We start from the raw sequence: 18,826 nt of genomic DNA, 5'->3' as shown, positions 1-18,826 counted from the left end.
CTGTGCCAAAATGAACTGAGGTGTGAGATACTTTCTTAATAACTGGCTGGAAGGACTGATCTATTTTAATGGACACTATCGTGCACCTGAGCTGTCATTTTGTATGTTGCTGATGTATAGCTTGCTCTTCTAAGCTACTGTATGGTGATAAACATGTCATGAGATTGTTTTGAATACTAAGATGTTTGAATCTGTTGTGAAAGTAACAGTTACCTTTGTTCCCCTCATGTACAGGTGACCAGGCACTAGGTGTTTTTATCTTAATTTTAAAATACACAAGAATAACAGTTTAAGGCTCTGTACTGTTCTCTGAACATACCTCTGCCGCTGGGTTCCACTCCACACTATGGTCATCTTTTTTAAAAAATAATCTTTATTGGTCACAGTTAAGAGCAGAAAGAATGCTTAAGCAGTTTGTGTTCAGTGGTCCTTCACTGTATGGTTCCTAGCACCTCTTGTGCCATCCACTGACAGAACTATATGAACAGAAATAAATAAGTTGAGTAAACTGTACATTCATCTTAAAGTCATCTCTTAGCTACAAAGTTAAAATGAGCCATTTCTAAGGGCTTTACTTTTCTGGGAAAAAAAAAAAAGGCACATTAACCAAGGAACTCAGTGTGACTTTCATTTATTGTCATCAGTTTTTCAGAGCAGGGATGAGTTCTGGACCAATCGCTTACACCACTCTGCCTCCAGTAGCACGTCAGCACCATCACGCTGTTCCTCTTTCCGGTAGCAGTGGTGCACATCACAGCTGGGCATATTGCTCGAGTGCAGGCCTCACTCCTGCAGTTTTTGGCACAGACTGGAAAGGAGCATCCATTGCAAGGGCTCAGGCCCCACGGGATCTTGCTGGCTGCTGCAGCAAGTGCCTGCCTTCTGGCAAAAGCAGTGCTGAGGTACTTAACTGTTGTATTGCGGAAGCAGCGACTTCTCTTACAGAATCCAATACACCACAGATTGCCTTTGTCTCTTTCCGTCCCATTACCAGTTAGTATCATCTTCCCAGTTCAACTCCTCTTCTTCACCCCAGCCTGCAGCCTCGGCCTAGAATGACATAAAATTATCAGCACTAAGGCACATGTACTGTACTGAGCACAGCCACAGGAGCCTGCGTGGCTTGTGATGGCAGAGCAGGACATTTATCCAGTATGCTAAAAGCCCCTCATAGGACCAAAAAAGAAGTGCCAGTCTTTGCAGCTTTCTGTCCTAAAGAACTTCTAAATACAAAAGGGAACAGTTTAAAGATAAGAGCAAGCTACTGGGGAGAGTGGGTTGGGTTTTTCCCCCCCACTAAAATTAAAGCAAGAACTGTTTATCCCAAACCCACTTTACATTAAGAACTGGATGCTACAAACTACATTCCTTTCTCCCAGGAAACGGCTGTTGTCCTGCTGTATTCTAACACGATGAGTTTGATCTCACCCATCCACTGACAGTCTTGACTGCACTATAGTGTGTGATACTTTTCCTCTGCCTCATGGGGTTGATGTGATGACAGAGTTTATATTCAAATAAACAACTTCAGTTTACATCCAAGGCTCCTCTCCCCATGCTACCTGCTACCCTTGTGCTAGCACTCTTGAGGCTGAATTAGCGGAACAACTTGAAATCAACACCTATTCCCTAATGGAGTTAGGTGTTCAGGTGGTGGTGTTGGGAGTGCTCCCTCCTCTCCTAGGAAACCGCAGCAGTCACTGCGATGGGGCTACAGGGATTTACCTGCTTACTTGAGAACTCCTAGTTCTCTGAAATGTTTCTGCTGTTCTTTCATGAAAACAAAGCACCCAAAAAGCTTTACTTTGTAATCCAGAGGTTCTGGTTTCCTGGTTCTTTATTTACAGTGCTATTAGGTTTTCCCAGAAGAGCCAGGAGCAACACCAAGTCCTGAGCATCCTCTGTGCTTGAAAGCTCTCTTCCATCTGTGTGTGGGGCTGTTTCAACAGACAGAAATTCAGCCTTGTTTTACCTCTCTTGACAAAGCAAGACGCTCCCTAACCTCATGGAGGATCCTTGCATCCAGGATGCAGCAGCATAAATTACAAGATGGAGATGAAACTCCTCAGTCAGTGTCTTTAGCAGTGTAGGAGTCCATTCCTTATTTCTTAACACAGCTCCCTTGGTACTGTAGTAACCGCCCACTAAACTACCTGGTGCCTGGTTTAAGATGCATAATTCAAAGCTCAGCATCTTGTATTCACAGGTAAAGACTCAACTGTACAGTTGTATGCTGTTGCTGCTTCCTCAGGTTACCCACCATCTGATTAAGGAGCCAGCTGCTGCTACAACTGTGTTGTGGTATGTACATGCTTTAGGATCCTCTCAAGCGTGCAGTCACTTAAACCCCACTGCCTATAGCCTCTTACCTCAATAACATCAGCTGCTGCAAATTTGGATGAAAACAGCACATTCTGGGAGGCACCTTCTCTGCTGGATACTACACTAGAGTGACTGGGAACAACTGCTTCTGTCCTCGCTTCAGGTAAAATCAAGATAGCTGAAGAAGGTTTAATGTCTGGGATCATGTCAGCAAACCAGTCCAGCTCAGGGTCTTGCACAGGTTTCCTTTTCACTTTGATCGTGAATTCTTCTCCTAGGCCAGACTCCAGTGAAGACTTCAACCTTTCCTTAAAGGTTGGTTTTGGCAGCACAGTTTCTCCGAGTTGCTCTGGATGGTCCCACTTGTCATTGCTCCAGCTGTTCCCAGGGCAGGACGTTTTGGGGGGACTCAGTCTGAGGCTTTTGAATTCTTTGCTCAGGTGATGGGTACCTGACAGAGGCCTTGGCATTTCAACTGCATCAGCTTGTGTCACAGTGAGGCAATTTCCTGAGGACAGTTCAGGACTAGGGCTCCTGGGCTCAAAGTCATCCCAAGGCTTCTCATCAACATCATGTTCAGCAAAACGAGGTCCCACACTGCCCCGTGGCTCTCGGGGCTGAATCTGAATGTTCACAGTTTTCTCAGCATCTGTCTCCTCTGGCTCGCTCCAGTCTGGCCACTCCTCTGCTGGCTTTTCAGAGGTAGTCAAAGAGTTCCTGCTGCTCCCTAGTGTATTAATGCTTCCAGGAATTCCATTCAAGGGAGACTGAGTGTCTTGCTCACCTGTGGAAGACAAAGGTGTTACATGTGCCTGAAACTCCTTGACATCATAGGTAGCACCTGGCATGGAAATAAGCCAGTAATGCCAACTGGAAAGATGATTCCGTGCTAAGCTCCTCTTGTTCTAAGAAAGCACATCCACCTTTCTGCGTGCAAAGGAGGGGTATTAATCTTGAAACTTTGGGGCAATAAAAGCTGACTGCTGATAAGCAACAGGTGGCAGAAAAAAGGCCATGAAAGTAAACGGAGTCAGCTCCTGAGGCCTACCTGTAGATCTAGCGTATCTACCAGGCTGTGGCAGGGGTGAAGAAGCATAGCAGAGAACCTGCTGTAAGGAAACAGAAATTCAAGGCCAGCCAGCAGCCTCTATCAGACTCTCAAATAACTATTCCCTAGGAAGTCAAGGGTCACGATCTCCTTCCTTCACCGTTGCCTTCCTTGGTTCAGTGAAGGTTTCAGATCAGTACATGGGGAGAAATGAACATCTTTTCAAGCAACACATTTGTAGAACACTTGATTTCTAAAAAGGAAGAGCCAGGGCTAAGTTTTACCTGTCTTTGAAGCCAGTGGATTGTCTCGTCGCACAGAAAGCTTCTTGACAGGTACATTTCCAGAGACGGGGAACACACTAGAATTGTTCTTCAAGAGCAGGGAGGTTTGATTTCTCTGATTGCTTACAACGTGACTGGGGGAGTCTGCAGGGATAAAAGAAAGGACACCAGGTCCACAAGGTGTGTTGACAATCTTAGTTGAAACTGCCTGCAGCACTGGAACGTTCTTATTTACAGCGCTGACGAGCAATACTGGATGAAGACTGGCACATCAATCCTCCAGCTGCACCTCTCAATCTGTATATAACACAACACTCCTCTGTCCCTGCCATCTGCAGCTCTTGCCAGCACAAAGTTCAGGCAACTGTAAATGGTCAGGTTTTGCTGATAGGTTCTTTCAAGAAATACACAATGAACAAACTGATTGTCATCAGAACAGACGCTTCAAAAATGCTGTGTGACACCTGGCTGGATCCAAAATCCCAGCTTCTGTACTGCATGGCATCACCCGTTCCCTGCCTCTCGTACAAAAGCACAGCACTGAGAGTCGCAGCAATTCAGAGGATAAGCAAACTCATGCGAGGGCATGAGCAAAACTGCTTGCAGGAACACAAGCCTCTATCCTGAAGGCTGTGTGACAGCCTCCCTCGTGTCAAGGGACCCCAATCAAGGCCACGCTCTGAAGCTGCAAAAGGCAGGTTTGTTTCCCTGAGCCAGTGACAGTGGCTCGGCAAGTGCCTAATTCAGTTTGCTTTTGGGAGTTGCAGCGTACCATCAGTGGTGGCGGCGATTCACCAGCATTGGCCTTGTCTGCACAAAACCCTGTTGCCACCACCCCAGCACAGCATCCGCTTCCACGTGGCTTACCTGTGCTCCAGTGCTGCGCCTGCCTCGGCTGTGGCATTGGAAAGGTCTGCCCTTAATGACAGAACCCACCCCCACCCCAGAGCATCCTCGATAGAAGGTACATCCTTTTAGGGGCTTAAGCAAACAGCTTATTAAGCCTCACACGTTCAGCCTCTAGCACTTTTTTGCAGGCTGTCACTCGCTAGTGAGGACAAAAGTGGTCTTTTTGTTGTTTGTCAGCAGTTAATCATGTCTAATTTTAAATATATTCTGAAAAATAAATCTGGCCTTGGCATGCAATCCAAAGGGTTTTATTTACTATAGTCTACTAAAATAATGTAAAGAAAAATAATGCAATGAGCCATCCACAGATTTTAATAAAGGGTGGCAGCTGTCAGTACACACAATCAGGAAGAAAACATTGATACTTAAATTGATCTCACTTGGTATCTATATATCCTAAAGTAGAGCAAATGCAGATTCTTCCCTCCAGTTATAAGCATTCTTAGTTTCAATATCCAGAAAAACTTTCCCATAGTACACTTGGTTCCAAGTTATCTAGCAGGTGCAGGGACTACTGTCTTCATCTGGATTAGCTGAAAAGCCTCCTGAGAGCTGAGAAAATAGGGAAGTTCGTATTCTTTTTCCAATCTATGAATAGAAATTAGGGGAAGAGGATGAGATTTACTATTTTTAAAAACATGAGGGACAGAGGGAACATTAAACAACTACCTGGATAAGTACATAAGTCCTTTAGAAGGACAGTATGATTTTCCACCAGACACACACATTTAACAATCTTTGCTTACAGAGATTCTTAAATGAAGAAGAGATTTAAATTTTTCCCCATGTATTTCCTACATGTAAAATATTTTTATAAAACTTTTCTTCTAGTATCAATTCTGTATCTGCTAACAGCAGCTAATTTAGAATTGAAGGTTAGCTGCACATTAGCTTTTTTGTCAATTAACCTGTCAACAGCAACACATTAATCATCCAAGAGGTTCTGCCTATGTTGCTTGGACAGAAGGGGCAAGAATCCCGAGAGCACTCTGACCATATCATTTACCTTCTGGGGAGAGATCAGCAGTCTTCATGAAGCTTGGTGCGGAGCTTTTGAAAATCTTTGTCCTTTCTCCACCTACAACTACTTCAGGCCCAAGCAGGGAGACGAGAACTGCTAAGCTGTGCAGCGTTATCGCAACAATAGAGTCACTCGTATCCCGAAGGCCCAGCAATACCTATGCAAAGAACATAATCATGTTACCAAGGGCAGAAAATTTTGCTTTTTCACTTCTTTCCCCTTGAAATGTTGTATTGCAGCACATTTCATTTCTATGATCTCCCGCAACTCTCAGTGGGTACTGGATGTTACTTTGTAGCATCAAAATCAGCCTTCCAGTTTGTGTTGCAAGCTAAAGAGGGTGGCTGATCCTAGTGCCTGGGGAGCGCTGGACCATAACGCCAGGGCACCCTGAGCTTAGACCAGTCACTCCTCCATTCTTGACAGCTGTGGTGTGAAACAGAAACAGTCTCTTGTGATGGGTATCAGCCCAAGTGGTGTGCATGATGGCATCAGGTTTAACAAAACCAGAACTCCAGATGAGGATGGGGTGTGAGGGTTAGGGCTTGCACAGAACAGAGGTTACAAACTGTTTGTGGCCAGTGCTCTGAGATCCTAACTTTAAGCTAAGAACCAACCCAAACAGTAGAAATCCCATATTCTAGGATATACCGCATATTGTTTTCCTGTCCTTAACCTGTGGCAGTATGATGTTTTTCAACTCTTCCCGAGAGAACAGTTCTGCGTAGGCATGAATGTGAGACAGCAACACCATTCGGACGTGCTCCTCGTGAACCTCAAATAGCTTCAGCAGCACCGGAATGACGTGCGTCTGGAACAAGGCTGGCGACAGGAGGCAGCTGGTCTGGCTTTCTCCAGTTTGCTCTAGGGAAGAGAGGTGAAGATGGGAAAAGGCTGCTCAACAACAAGACAGCTCACCCAAAAGCTACTCGACAGGAAACGGTCACAGCTGAGATTTACAGTGTCACCCCACTGCCAGGTCTGATTCTTTGTCACCTGCCAACACAGCCTGCTTGGGATGTCAGAGACGGGAGGGAGGAGAGGCAGCACTGCCACTGTCCATTGCTCGACGGCAACAGCTTTGAACACCAAAGGGTCCAACAGCCTCAGGGCGGGTATTGCTTGGCTGAAACACCAGTAGCTATTTAGGAAGAACTTTGAGAGAAGGGAGGCAAACAGCAGGACAGAGATGGCTGGGGATCCAGCAAGACAGGCTGAGCACCTCTTACAGAGGGAAGGAGGAGAGACTGAGCACTCTTTACAAAAGAATGAGTGCAGTGGTAGAAGACAAAAGGGCAAGCAGGGCAGGGGAAAAGCGAGATGAGGGATATACAGTGAGCCACTGGGAAAGGCTGGGGTGGGAGGGTAGGGAGACACATAAACCTGGGAAAGAGCCCAGTGATTCCTAGTTCTCCCAGAGCAGTGGAAAGTACTGCAAAGGGAGAAGCACATCTAACTCCCTTTTACTGCATGTTACAGTATTTGTTCTGGTTAAATAAACAACACTACTCCCTTGATTCAATGCAATGACCACTCTGAGTTCATCCCAAACTTGTCAGTAATAATTGTGACGAGAGAAGGTATTTAAAGGTCACCTTTCTTTGGCCCCAGCAGATGAGGAAGAAAACTCTTGACAGCTACAGGTTCTGCAAACACGAGCTGATTGAGTAGAAGAGGCACCAGCCGCGATGCTATCAGCTCCTCTGACAAGCCGGCCACCCTGTCCAGCAGGAATCTGTGTTCCAACAGAGAGCAGTTAGTAACAAGGCAGCCTTCCATGCATTTGCAACTGTTCCCCTTCATACCGGTTTCCCCTCTTTCTGTGAATGCCTTCTTTCCTACAGAGTCTGTCGCAGTCCCTCACGCTGTGTGCGCTCAGCCTAGCAGGACAAGGCTCTGCTGCTGCCCAAGGCTTTTGGGCAAAGGTAACGCAGAACAGGAGCCACACAGTAAAACCCCACACGCACATCACAGGTTGTCACGAGCACATCCAGGAGCACCACCGCACCTGCAGCTGGCACATGAAGACCGTGGCATCAAACTATCTCTGAGCTGGTATCTCCCATGAAGTGCTACAGCAACAAAACTGCAGGAAAGAGCTGTCCTCTTGCCCCACAACCCAGTGCATTGAAAATGAATTTTCCTACTGCTTGAGAAAAGGCTGTTCTACTCACCACACAAGGGAAGTTCCCTGGGCAAAAAGGGAATCCCATTTTGAAGCCATTTCCATCTAACATTTTAGAGGTGGCCAACAGAGCATGGGTTGGGTTGGTTTATTTTTTAACTCCCAGAGTTTGATTTCGTGCAACTGCTCTTCCCTGTAGGATTTTCATTTTAAAAATGACAGTAACAGGTATGGCTTTTCTCTAGGCTTGGAGGAGACTAAGGGCAATAATGCACATGCTGTGAAAGCCTCTCAGCCTAATAAAGGGGCAACACTGCCTTATCTTTAAGTGAAGTATTCATTCCCTCCCTCAGGAACACTGCTGTTACAGAGACAGTGGGAACAATTCTGAATGCTGCTGCTGAGATCCCCTTTCCCCTCTTATTTCCTCAACTCTGTGTCAAGCTAGTGAAATCAAACTCGTATTACAACCAATGGTGACCCACAGCAGTATAAAACAGGCCGGAAAAGAGCTCTGTAAGAACATCCAGGCTCTTTTATGGCTTCTCCCTCTTTCAGGCCCGGATAATACCATGACTACACGGAAGCTTCCCTTACAGAACACTTCTTGGGGGCCATGACAATAGGTTTTCCTGCAGATGCTGCACTACTGCAGTCAAGACATCTGCTACAGACAGCAGCTTTACCCACACAGGGCTGGTTCCACAAGAGTAACTCACCCAACATGTTTTATTGAAAAAACTCTCAGCAGTTTAGAAGATCTGCCTAAACGGAAAAAAATTTCAGCCTCAACAGGTGCTTGGTGCTAGATTTCCTTTTTCTGCAAACCCACATCTAAAATAAAACTACTTCTAAGAATGAGGCAAGGGAAAGACTATTTTTTCCAACACGTTAATAGGTCTCTGATAATTCAGAGTATTTTGCAACTGGGCAAGCAGATAGCTCTTGTGTAAAAAACCAGGACCCCGGCACAGCTCCAGTGAGGAACTGTTTCCCAAAGCTCAAGCCGCTGTTATAGGCCATGCTCCCACCTCTACTGCAATACTACAGCACGTGAAAGGCTTTTCAAATAATTCCTGCTTAGCTGTGGTGCAGTGGGAGGGGGAAGAGAACCTGAGTAATTTAACTTCTGTTCATAACAGCAGCATTATGCCCCACAAAGTGCATTAACTCAATTAGAATGTGGATAATGGAAAAATTCTTTCCTTTTCATAACCCTGTGCTCCTGGGAAAGCTTCTGTTCTTGGCCCTGCAGGAGCTCAACCCAGCTGCTAGCAAGCAGACAGGATTCAGAAAAGCACACCTGAAGTGACACATGTCACCACAGTCCGGTTTCTGACTGATTCTTCAGCGACAGCAATTGGTCTGTAGCAGGTACAGACACCGCTGCCCACACAGCCGTGCACAGCGTCACTCCGGAGGCTGGTGAGTGTGTGAATGAGGCAGAGCCCAGCAGGTACTACTCCTCCCGAGTGCCAAACCACTCACAAGAAAATGGGAAAGGAAGGAGTGAAATTTCCTCTTTGATGCGATCACTACTTTGGCTGTAGTGCCCAAAATACTACAGAGCAAACAGTGTTCCGCTAAAGCAATCGTAGCCTGCCGCCTGAGGAACTACCTCTCTGGCCACTAGCCTTCCCAGGTGCCCCCACAGTCCCGTTTGGCAGAAGTATTTCTGAAATAAGAAGCTTCCAGATTATACTTTCTTCACTTACTTGAAAAATTCAGTTTTTTCCTCCTCAGACTTTAGTGTTAAGGTCTTCAGAAAATTCACAACTTCCAGAAAATCATTCCTAAGCACAAAAACGTATGCTATCAAACTGTGATCCTTATTGATGCTTAAACCACCCACAACTAAGAGATTGCAAATTCCTGCCTTTATTTAGCAGAGAGAACTAGACAGAGGGAAACAAGTCAAACACTGGCAGACCAAGAACAGCCAGTGTGGAGGTGTGACCACTTCCCCATGCAGTGCCAGAGGAAGACCCCAGGCAACGTGGCATCAGCCACCTCTCACCACCTTACCAGGGCAATGAGGAGAACAAAGTGCTGCCCTACACTAATGCCACCACCCAGAAAAGCACTCAGGTGACAGCAGACACAGCTCTGTGGGCATTGTCTTGCAGCCTGCTTTGCTCCAATGGTATCACTAATGATTTTATTTTCTAGAGTATTTCCTACCACCTCCCACGAGCAGGGGGAGATCCAGCTGACTGGGTGTGACTAAGGGACACGCTTCTGTCAGCACTGCCAGCTCAGCACCTCATTTGGAAGGCTGATCATGCTTGCTTAATTTTATGAGTCTCTTTGTCAACGATCCCTGTAAGAGGCAGGGAGTCTGCACTTCCCATCTGATAAGTAACACAGTTGCAACACAGAAATAAGCGGTATCAAGACATACCAAGAGAGGCAGGATATTCCTTTCCTTACCTGAAGAACTCGTGAGACAGTAAGCTGGACAGTGGTGGACGACACTTTGGATCTGGATTTAGTAGCGTACAGTGCAAGGTTTGCTGAAAGCTGGAGAGAATGTCCGCTGAAACTGAAAGCCAGAGCGCCTACAGTTAGACTTCTCTCTCAACACCAAACAAGCTATGTTCAGGAGGCCTCCACCCTCCCCAAAACTTAATTTTTAGCTCTGTTAAACAACAAAATTGCTCATAACTGTCCCTAAAGGAAGGGAAAACAGCATTTCCATTTCTCTTCATAAGCTGCTTGGCTGTTGGGGCACCAAGGAGTGCTACTGTCCTTCCAAGCAGCTTCCTGCTCCCTCTCTGCTAGAAGGCAGGAGACCTGCTCAGCCACGGAACACAGCACCCACGCACCTGCACCCATAACCCCTGATGAAGCGGCTGGTGGGGCAGGACTGAGCGAACCCCTGACAGCGCAGATTTGGGAGTGCTTGGGTTACCTGGGCTGGTGACCTCCAGCCACGTCTGACAATGTTCAAATGCAGGAAAAAGGGAATACAGAGGAACTGGTTTGCATTTTAACTTGGCAAACGTGAAGGACAATGGCCACTGAACCCGTAGCACATCTGCCAGCTGCAACAAAAGGCAAACAGCTCAACGCGCACAAAGAAGCTGCAGAGGCCTGTCAATAGCAAAATAAACGTGTCATTCCTCACCCTGATCATTTAGGACTGTCAGGAGATTTTCAACTGTTGTTCCAAACGCATAGGCATCCCTCGCGTGTCCGTAGCTGTTGGGCAGAATTTTGAAATCTGCAGACTGAAAATAAAACCAGGAGTTTATGAAATACCTGGTAGTCTCCATGAGTCTCTGTTCCCGCCCTATACACTCTCCAATTCTTTTCATAGCCTCAAAGCTCCACTAAGTACCCTACAAATAGAATATTATGCTAAAAAAACCCTCCACCAGGGACTTTATAACCCAAAGGAGCAACTACATCATGATGAAACAATTCCCTGATGAATGCATGCAGCAACTGCAGGTCAACAGCTGTCAGCATTTCTATGGAAACAGGTGATAGAGAGAGAAGGAACACTCCTTTAGCATAAACAACTCAGAGGATGCTTAATGTCTAGGAGGTGACTAACAAGTGAGAAAAAGGCTGTTACGAGAGTTACACAACCATGTGACCACAGCGATCTGGGCAATCTCAGCAACTACTCTGTAATTTTCGCAAAGCTTTGGTGATTTTGAAGCATTAAAGCTGCACCACAAAGCATTTGAAAAATAGTATGAGAACCTGCTGTCCCATCATTCCTCATTCAGAATTTCAGTTCCCTGTGCCCAGCACCATTCCCAAACCAGGGATGGGACAGAAGGGGGCAAAAAGGAAGAGTGAACTTCAGATATTACCCAATAGCCACTTCCTCCCATTCAGGCATAAGAAAACAAATCATGTGAATGAAAATTTATTTCCTGAACATCACACTTTTGTTGCCAGCACAAGGTTCCTCCAGCAAGTGACGTTACTCACCATCTCCTCACAAGGGATGCATGACTGGTCTCGTACCGACTTAACATGACAGAGGAACTGGAAGGAGAAGAAGGGAGACATAAACTGCCTCAATGGCTTATCTGTGCCAAGCAGCCCGAGCAGACTCTCCTCACCGGGCAGGGCCGAGCGTGTGGCAGGAGGTCCCTTTGGCTGGCACCCAGGGCAAGCTGCACTTTGCTTTGCCCAGAGGGGGAAGCAACAAACGGGCCAGGTGTGAAGCACCAAGCTGACAAAAAGCAACTTCAGGGCATCACAGCCAGCTCATCCCTTGCAGTCCTCCATCCTATCATCCCGCATGATCTATCTGGACAGGGAAAGGATTTCATGAGCTTTATCAGTCCGGTTTTACTGCTGTGCTCTTTGCATTGTTGTGCACCACCACACACACCAGTTGCATGTCTGCCTGATCCCTTCTGAAAGGTGATACACACCAGGGACACTCAGTACAGTTCATGAAGGATTTGTAGATCCTCCGTGAGAAAAGGCAGTATGTATTTACGACACAGTGCCAGGCTGCAGCAATGACTCTGCACAGCATGCAGCAGAAACCAAACCAGGAATTTTTCTGCTAATACCAGTAACAAGCAAAGATGCCAGCAGCAGAAGCAAAGGAATCATTTACATTATTTTCTTGATTCATTTCAATCTGGATCTTCCTGTGTCACACTAAAGCTGGGTTTTTTTTTCAAGTTTGTTTTTAAATCAGTCCAAGGAAGCAAAGATTTCTCCCTCTCTTCAGTCTTAACTGACCCTCCAGCCAGCAGTCTCCCTTAGCAAAGCAGCTGCCTTTTGCCTAATGGGGAGTTAGCTTCTGTCTGTGTAGACATTGTAGTGTACAGTTATGGCATCCTTACAGCACAGATTCAGATCAGAGCTGGAAGTGAGCCAACACACTTAACAGTAAATTCAGATAACTAGAAGGACTTGGGCATTCACATCCACAGATGGCCAGCTGCAGCAGGCCATGAGCCTGCACTCCGCTTGGCACTTACCTCTGGGGTGGCTTCATTGAAGTTACAGACGGTTTCCATTCCTCCCAGCTTCCAGTGCCCATCCTCACTTACAAACACGGATGATAAACAGACATTGTTATGCGTTAGGTTTCCCTAAAACATAAAGAAAAAAAAGAAAAGGATAACAGACTTGGGTATAGGTGAAGACCTAAAATCTTAATCAGCGTTAATTAGGTGCTGTGAGGAGCTGAGGAAAAGCTGTGAAAAAGCACACAATTCTAAAGGCCTTTCGGGATGCTGGCGACTAGCAGGTATCAGGCAGAAGGGCTGGGGTTTTAGAGCAGACAAAGCTCTAATTGTCACAGCCCTTGCAGTGTTACCGTAAATCCAGAGGAGACCTCCGACTATGAACACAAGGCCCAAAAGCTACAGTCTGAGCTGGGATTGAACTGCAGTCCTGGGAAAACACACAGTGCCAAAACGGGAGCAGTGACACCAATCTCTGACACGTGGCAAGAGCTGTAAATAAATGCCACGGCCAAGCAATCCCGTTTCCCCAAAGTAAGCAGCACTACAAGGAGATGTCACTTCATGAATGGAGAACTGCTCCCTTACTTCAAAAACCCACAGCGTTTTCAGTTACCTTTCCTCCTACAAAGCAGCCAATGATTTTAGCAATTTCAGCCTAAAAGAACTGTGGGGTGAGTGTCTGTGAGGAATCATGAATGAGACGGTCATCCAGGCAAGCCCAGGTACAGCGCTCTCCTGTCACATTTCATCTGGCTCCCACCAAAGCCCGATAACTATTGCCAGTGATACCCACCCTGTCATGGAGGAAGATGAGCGCCAGCAACACATCGTAGATCCCTGCACAGACTTCTGCGGAAGAGAGCGTCTCCAGGACCATCTCCAAAGGCTTCACACGTTCAGTAACCAGGTGGATCCCATTTGCTTCCACAGTGCAAGAGAGGAAGCGCAGAAGGCAAGGGTGGCGCAAGGTTTTCAGGTGCTTCCAGAAACAAAGATGTGCGTTAAATCTCCTCCAAGGCATCTCTTTTGGCTGCAGAGCTTAGCCTTGTACTTTTAGCCAAGTTTTTGGCTTGAATTTAGACAGCCCATCCCTGCTCCTCACCAAGCACTGGGCACACTCACTCATTGCAAAACTTCTTATAATACATCTAGATACAAAGTCTTACACAGAATACACATAGTATTTCGGGTAGGATCCACCTCCCTGACTTCTGCCTGCAGGAAGAGACCAGTACTTTGCACAGTAATGCAGGTATCGCTACCTGAACATCACTGCCTGCCGCCACTGGCGCCACGTGGCGCACGATGAGTTTCGCAGCTGCTGACACCCCCTTCTTCCCCCCTGCACGGCAGCCAGGGTCAACTTCCACCTTTTCTCCTGCCCTTACTCCCCAAGGGTTTGACCCTCATTAACTGATTCCTACCCTGCCAAGAAAAAGGAGGGACAGCTCTGACAAGTCTGTCCCAGGCACGCTCTCTACGGTACCTTGGCAGCTTTATTAACTTTATCTTCATTCTCTCGCTTGTAGACAAAAACCGAAGCGAGTTTGCCATCTTGTAGCACAGCCGGATAAATCGTGTGTCCAGTTGGCAGCGTGAAGGACGGCTCTTCTAGTGCGTAGCTCTTTAAAGCGCTGTTCTCCGAGCCCATCACTTGCAGAGTTTGGCCGTTGTAGAGCTTCCCCCTTGATGACAAACAGGCCTTTGGGTGAAGGATTATTTTTTCCAGAGAGATTTCGCTCCGGCAGGTGCTGTACAGTTCTCCTTCAGAGCATTTTCTGCAAAACATGGAACAGCCATGAAGAACCTTCAAAAAATCCCCATTATTTCTTTTGTAAAGGAAACCAAATGTCCACAAAAGGGTTCAGATCAACACGCGAGCAGCATTCCAGCTGTGGATCTAGCAGTGTGCTGGTATCTGTGTCGGCATCACCATCAGTCATCACCAGTTCCGACACACAGATGAACAAACAGTACAGCATCCACAGTTAGTCTTTGACTGGCTACCAAACCGAGAATCCACCAAAACCGGGATCCACCAATACCCCCAGTCATGCAGACACCTACTCCAGAGGTTTAATTCCAATTCAGCACGGTCAGCAGTTCGGAACCGTGACTGCCACCACCTCAGGGCACAAGGAGCCCCTGGCCTTCGTAAAAACAGCCATTCCTGTTCCACAAGCCGCAGAGGATTTCAGTGAAGCTACAGTCAGGTAACCTCCGCCAGCGGCATGCTTCCCCATCACCACCCCCCGACTGCCTTCTCTCCATCTGACAAATACTCCATCTGCCTGCCAACTCTTCCTCCCACAGCCTCTGTCAGGAAGAGACCGACATGGACTTTTGTGCTGCTTCCTCACACACAAAACTGATAAAACAAACATGCTGATTGCAGAGGCTCTTCTAGAAAACACTGACAGAGCGTACATATGCTCTGGGATCAGGCTTGTGATCACAGGCTAAGGGTGAGACCCAGAATATCGGTCTGTATACAGAAGTTAGTGAACGATCTTTAGTAATGAAAGAAGGAGAGTGCAAAACCTCAGTTTTCAGGAAAAGTGGGGAAAAGAACTGCCCACCCCCCAAGTGTGGTTTTGCAACTGGAGAACTGCTTTATGATGGTTGTTTCCAGCCATGACCTGGGGCTTCAGGAGGGCAACGACATGGGATTTGAGGGAAAAGACACGGGAGTCTCAGCTCCCTGACAGGGCTGCTCCAGCAAAGCTGTGGTTCTGCTCCTTGCTGGTGTCTCTAGTTCATGCCCTCCAGGAGCTCCAAGGTCAGCGGCGCTGGGGCCTTTCGGAAGGACAGCTGGTCTGTTAACAGTGTCCTGGCTTCTTTTTACAGCCTCAATTAAGAATTAGTTAGCTAAATGATTGCCCAACACTTTCCCCAAAGTATCCTATATTTAAATGTGTTATGATCTGATGTTTTTATTAAATGTAAAGATGCCAACTGCACAACCCACTAGTCAACAAAAGCACTGAGAAGGAGCAGAATGCTCCCTTTCTAATAGGCTTCATACAAATCCTTGCTCACACATCATTTAATTGCCTTTGTTAGCTAACTCTTCTGTAACAAACAAGTAGCTACAACTCCAGATGTGCTTCTCGCTAGGGGGAATGAACCCTATGAACACATTAAATACGGGAACCAGGACACCTTACAGCTCTTAACTTGGATGCAAACAGACCTTAACCCTCCAGAGCATACCAAGTGAGTGCACAATAACCACCACAGCTTGAAATTATGTTGTTTTTTTTTAAAAAAATTAAGCTTCTGTGTCCTGATCCACCTAAAATCTAACACTGAATTAACCACGGAACATGCAACCTCCTATTATTCTCTCCCCTCTAGTGTCAGGGATGGATCTGCACCTTTCTAATGCCAATTCCTTTAATGTGACCTTTAAGAAATAAAGGGAAAGCCATGGAAATTTGAACTGCAGCTTCCCAGCACTACACAGAGGGGCCAACAGGTGAAAAGGAAACATGATGCAGCAGTTACACGTTTCTAAAAAGGACTTTTCTTGTAAACTCCTTGGCACAGAAGGCCTCACACTGCCCTGAGATGGACGGGCTTCCCCTCCAGCCGGCTCATGGAAGCTCTGCCCTGGCTCACCCCAAGTTAACGTTCCACCCATGTGCATTGGCACCGGCTGCTCCTCTTGGGCACAGCTGAGTGCATTTATCTGTATCCTCTGCTCCTTCCAGCTTTGCTTTGTTTGCTAGCTCGACTTTAATGATTTTTCAGTCAGACTGTGCATATGACAGCTGAAAGTCTCTGCGGTGACCCAGTGTCTCCCACTCCTCCAAATACATATGGACGTACGTATTCATTCACCGGTTACAAATTCGGCTTCAGAGATGCCTGCAGTTCAGAAATATTGTAACCTCAGCTTCATTGAAATAACTGCGATCTACTTGAGTGCCACTGTATGACAGCCAGCTCCAAACAAATGTCCCCGACTCCAGGTAACCGCCTCTCAGGAGCTCTCAGGACCAGCAGCTGAGCGCCTTAAGTGAGCAGCTTTGAATAACCGAGCGGCCACAGCAGCCGGTGGAACCACGAGCCGTACTTTTCAGGAGCATGTCAGCTTCACAAAACTACCTCTTGGTTTCTTTTCTTTTTCACGGCACCCCAAGACATGTCAGCTATTGAAACTCCAGCAGGCAAAAGCATTTGCAAAGGTGTATGCCTTAGGTGTATGTTTTAGGTGGCTGCCCACTTTACAACATTTTAATATCTTATTTCCAATAAACTGTAAACACACAGTGCACTGTGAGATGGAGAGGAGCCCAGCAGGGAAAGCCAGAGGGACTGGTAGTTAAGAACAATTTGGGTTTGCTACCATAATCGGCATTAAGTGTTGGAATTTCAATTTAGCATCTTTGTGGAGCGATAACACTCTACGTGCAAGGCAGCCACATGAAACACGTATGCTAAGCCCCACCACTCCACAGCTAAGAGCGAGGCAGCTCCCAGCTTTCCGCTGGCCCTGCCACCCCCCATGCCGGCAGAGCCTCCTGGAAGCCGCTGTCAGGGGCAATGGCAGCTGTGCTCCCCCAAAATGGGGTTTCCCAACACCCGTCGGCCGGCCACCTTGCAGGGGCAGCGCCGGGCACGCAGGCAGGCGGGCAGCAGCAGGCAACCGCCGCTCCGGGCCGGGAACCGCGGTGCTGTGGCACCTTCCGCAGGGCAGCAGGCGGGGGCACGGAGCACGGGTTAACGCGGGGAGCCCCGAGAGGCACCGGCTGCCGGGAGCCACCGGCTGCGTCAGGCACGCAGCTCAGCGCCAGGCACCAACGCGGCACCGGCTGCCCCGGCCCCAGCCCCGGGGCGGGCACCCGCGCCCAGGGAGGCCGCAGCCCGCCGGGCTGGCAGCACCCGGCCCGAGCCAGGCCCCGGACACCGCCGCGGCCCAGGCCCGGAGGGGCGCAGCGCCCCGGCCCTGCGGCGCCAACGTCCCGCAGCCGGGCGCCGGCAGCGCCCTGCCCAGCTCCCCGGGGCCGCCAGGGCTGAGGTGCGGAGGCCCCCGCCGCCCCGCTCCCGGCCCCGCCAGCCGCCCGGTGACGGCCGCCATAAGCCCCCCGCCACTTGCCACCGCCCGCCTCCGCCATCAGTGCCCGCCGCCCCCCGGGAAGGCCGGCGCCCACCTGCTCCCCGCCGGCCCGGGCAGGGGGTGCCGCCTCGGCCCCGCCGGCCGCTCCCTCCCTCACGGCGCGGCCGCCCGCTCCCGCTTCCGGCACCGGCGATGGGCGGGACGGGGCACCGCCCCCTGCCTCGCGCGCCCCCTGGCGGCCGGCGGGCGCTGTGCTGCCTGAGGGGCGCGGCCCGCCGAGCGGCGCCGGCCGCCATTTTGGCTGTGGGCGAGTCTCCTCACGGCCCGCCCTCGGCGCCGCGCCCCGGCCCTCGGGGATGGCGGCCGGGCACCGCGCGGACCGCAGCCCTCCTCTGTGCGGGGGGCCGCCCGGCCGCCCCCTTTCCGCCCCTGGGCGCCTCAGGCGCGGGGGCCAGGCCGCCCCTCACCTCAGCCTCGGTGGCGGCGTGGAAACGAGCCGTGCCGCCCCTGAGTTATGGCCTCCTTCCCTCCCTCCCTCCAGCACAGCGCGGCCCCCTGTCCCCCGGCTGCGCGCAGTGCCTGGGGCAGGCTCCCCGCACCCCTGTCCTGGGGCACCTGGCCGTGCCGCCCCATCCAGCCCCGACACGGGGCGAGCGGTGAGGCCGGGGGTCCGTCCAACGCTGCCCCACGCCATCACCAGGCTGAGGTGACATGTGCTGAGGTGACATGTGGCTCATAAGGCCACCTATTGAAATGCCGTTAAAACTAATTGCTCTCTGCACTGCAGAGTAAAGTGACTCCGGGGAGAGATTTCATGTGAGTATTTTGGACAGCGGAACGAATGTTGAAAGGAATTACTACAGTGCGGTGGGAGGTCTGGGCTTTTCACACGCTATTTTCATATCGCCAGTGTTATTCCAGTTTCATGCAGCACCAGGGCGTTAGGATGTGGTTTGCTCAATCATTTTGAACCAAACACTTTGCGTGAGCAGGGTGCAGCAGCACACCCCATACCCGCGGCCTTGTCTAGACAAAGATTTAATAGCAATGGCAGCGTGTTTAACAAAGGTGGTCTAAGCCGTGCTAACTCCTTGGTTTTCTTTAGT

At 49.0% G+C, this 18,826-nt stretch overlaps 1 protein-coding gene across 1 annotated transcript; it reads right to left on the bottom strand.

The window, feature by feature from the left end:
• Nucleotides 1-615: 615 nt before the first annotated feature.
• On the bottom strand, nt 616-17,948 carry SCYL3 (SCY1 like pseudokinase 3). Its single transcript, XM_080407372.1, has 14 exons — nt 17,815-17,948; nt 14,145-14,436; nt 13,452-13,637; nt 12,668-12,781; nt 11,655-11,711; nt 10,837-10,939; nt 10,140-10,251; nt 9,425-9,502; nt 7,180-7,319; nt 6,261-6,448; nt 5,570-5,741; nt 3,655-3,798; nt 2,370-3,106; nt 616-1,050 (listed from the first exon to the last, which is right to left on the bottom strand). Exons 2-14 carry the CDS (start codon nt 14,307-14,309, stop codon nt 988-990), a joined length of 2,259 nt encoding a protein of 752 aa, XP_080263498.1. The 5' UTR covers nt 14,310-14,436; nt 17,815-17,948; the 3' UTR covers nt 616-987.
• Between the last annotated feature and the right edge of the window lie 878 nt (nt 17,949-18,826).

Source organism: Falco punctatus, assembly GCF_963210335.1.
Source record: "Falco punctatus genome assembly, chromosome: 11".
NCBI lineage: Eukaryota > Metazoa > Chordata > Aves > Falconiformes > Falconidae > Falco > Falco punctatus.
Note: the sequence above shows the minus strand (reverse complement) of the source record. Positions and strands in the feature narration are given on the sequence as shown.

Coding starts and splice junctions, on each gene's coding strand:
- SCYL3 (XM_080407372.1), bottom strand. CDS start 14,309: ATGGGCTCGGAGAACAGCGCTTTAAAGAGCTACGCACTAGAAGAGCCG. Junction 12,782..13,451: donor TCATCTTCCTCCATGACAGG/GTGGGTATCACT, acceptor TTTATGTTTTAG/GGAAACCTAACGCATAACAA. Junction 9,503..10,139: donor CTGTCTCACGAGTTCTTCAG/GTAAGGAAAGGA, acceptor TTTTGTGCTTAG/GAATGATTTTCTGGAAGTTG.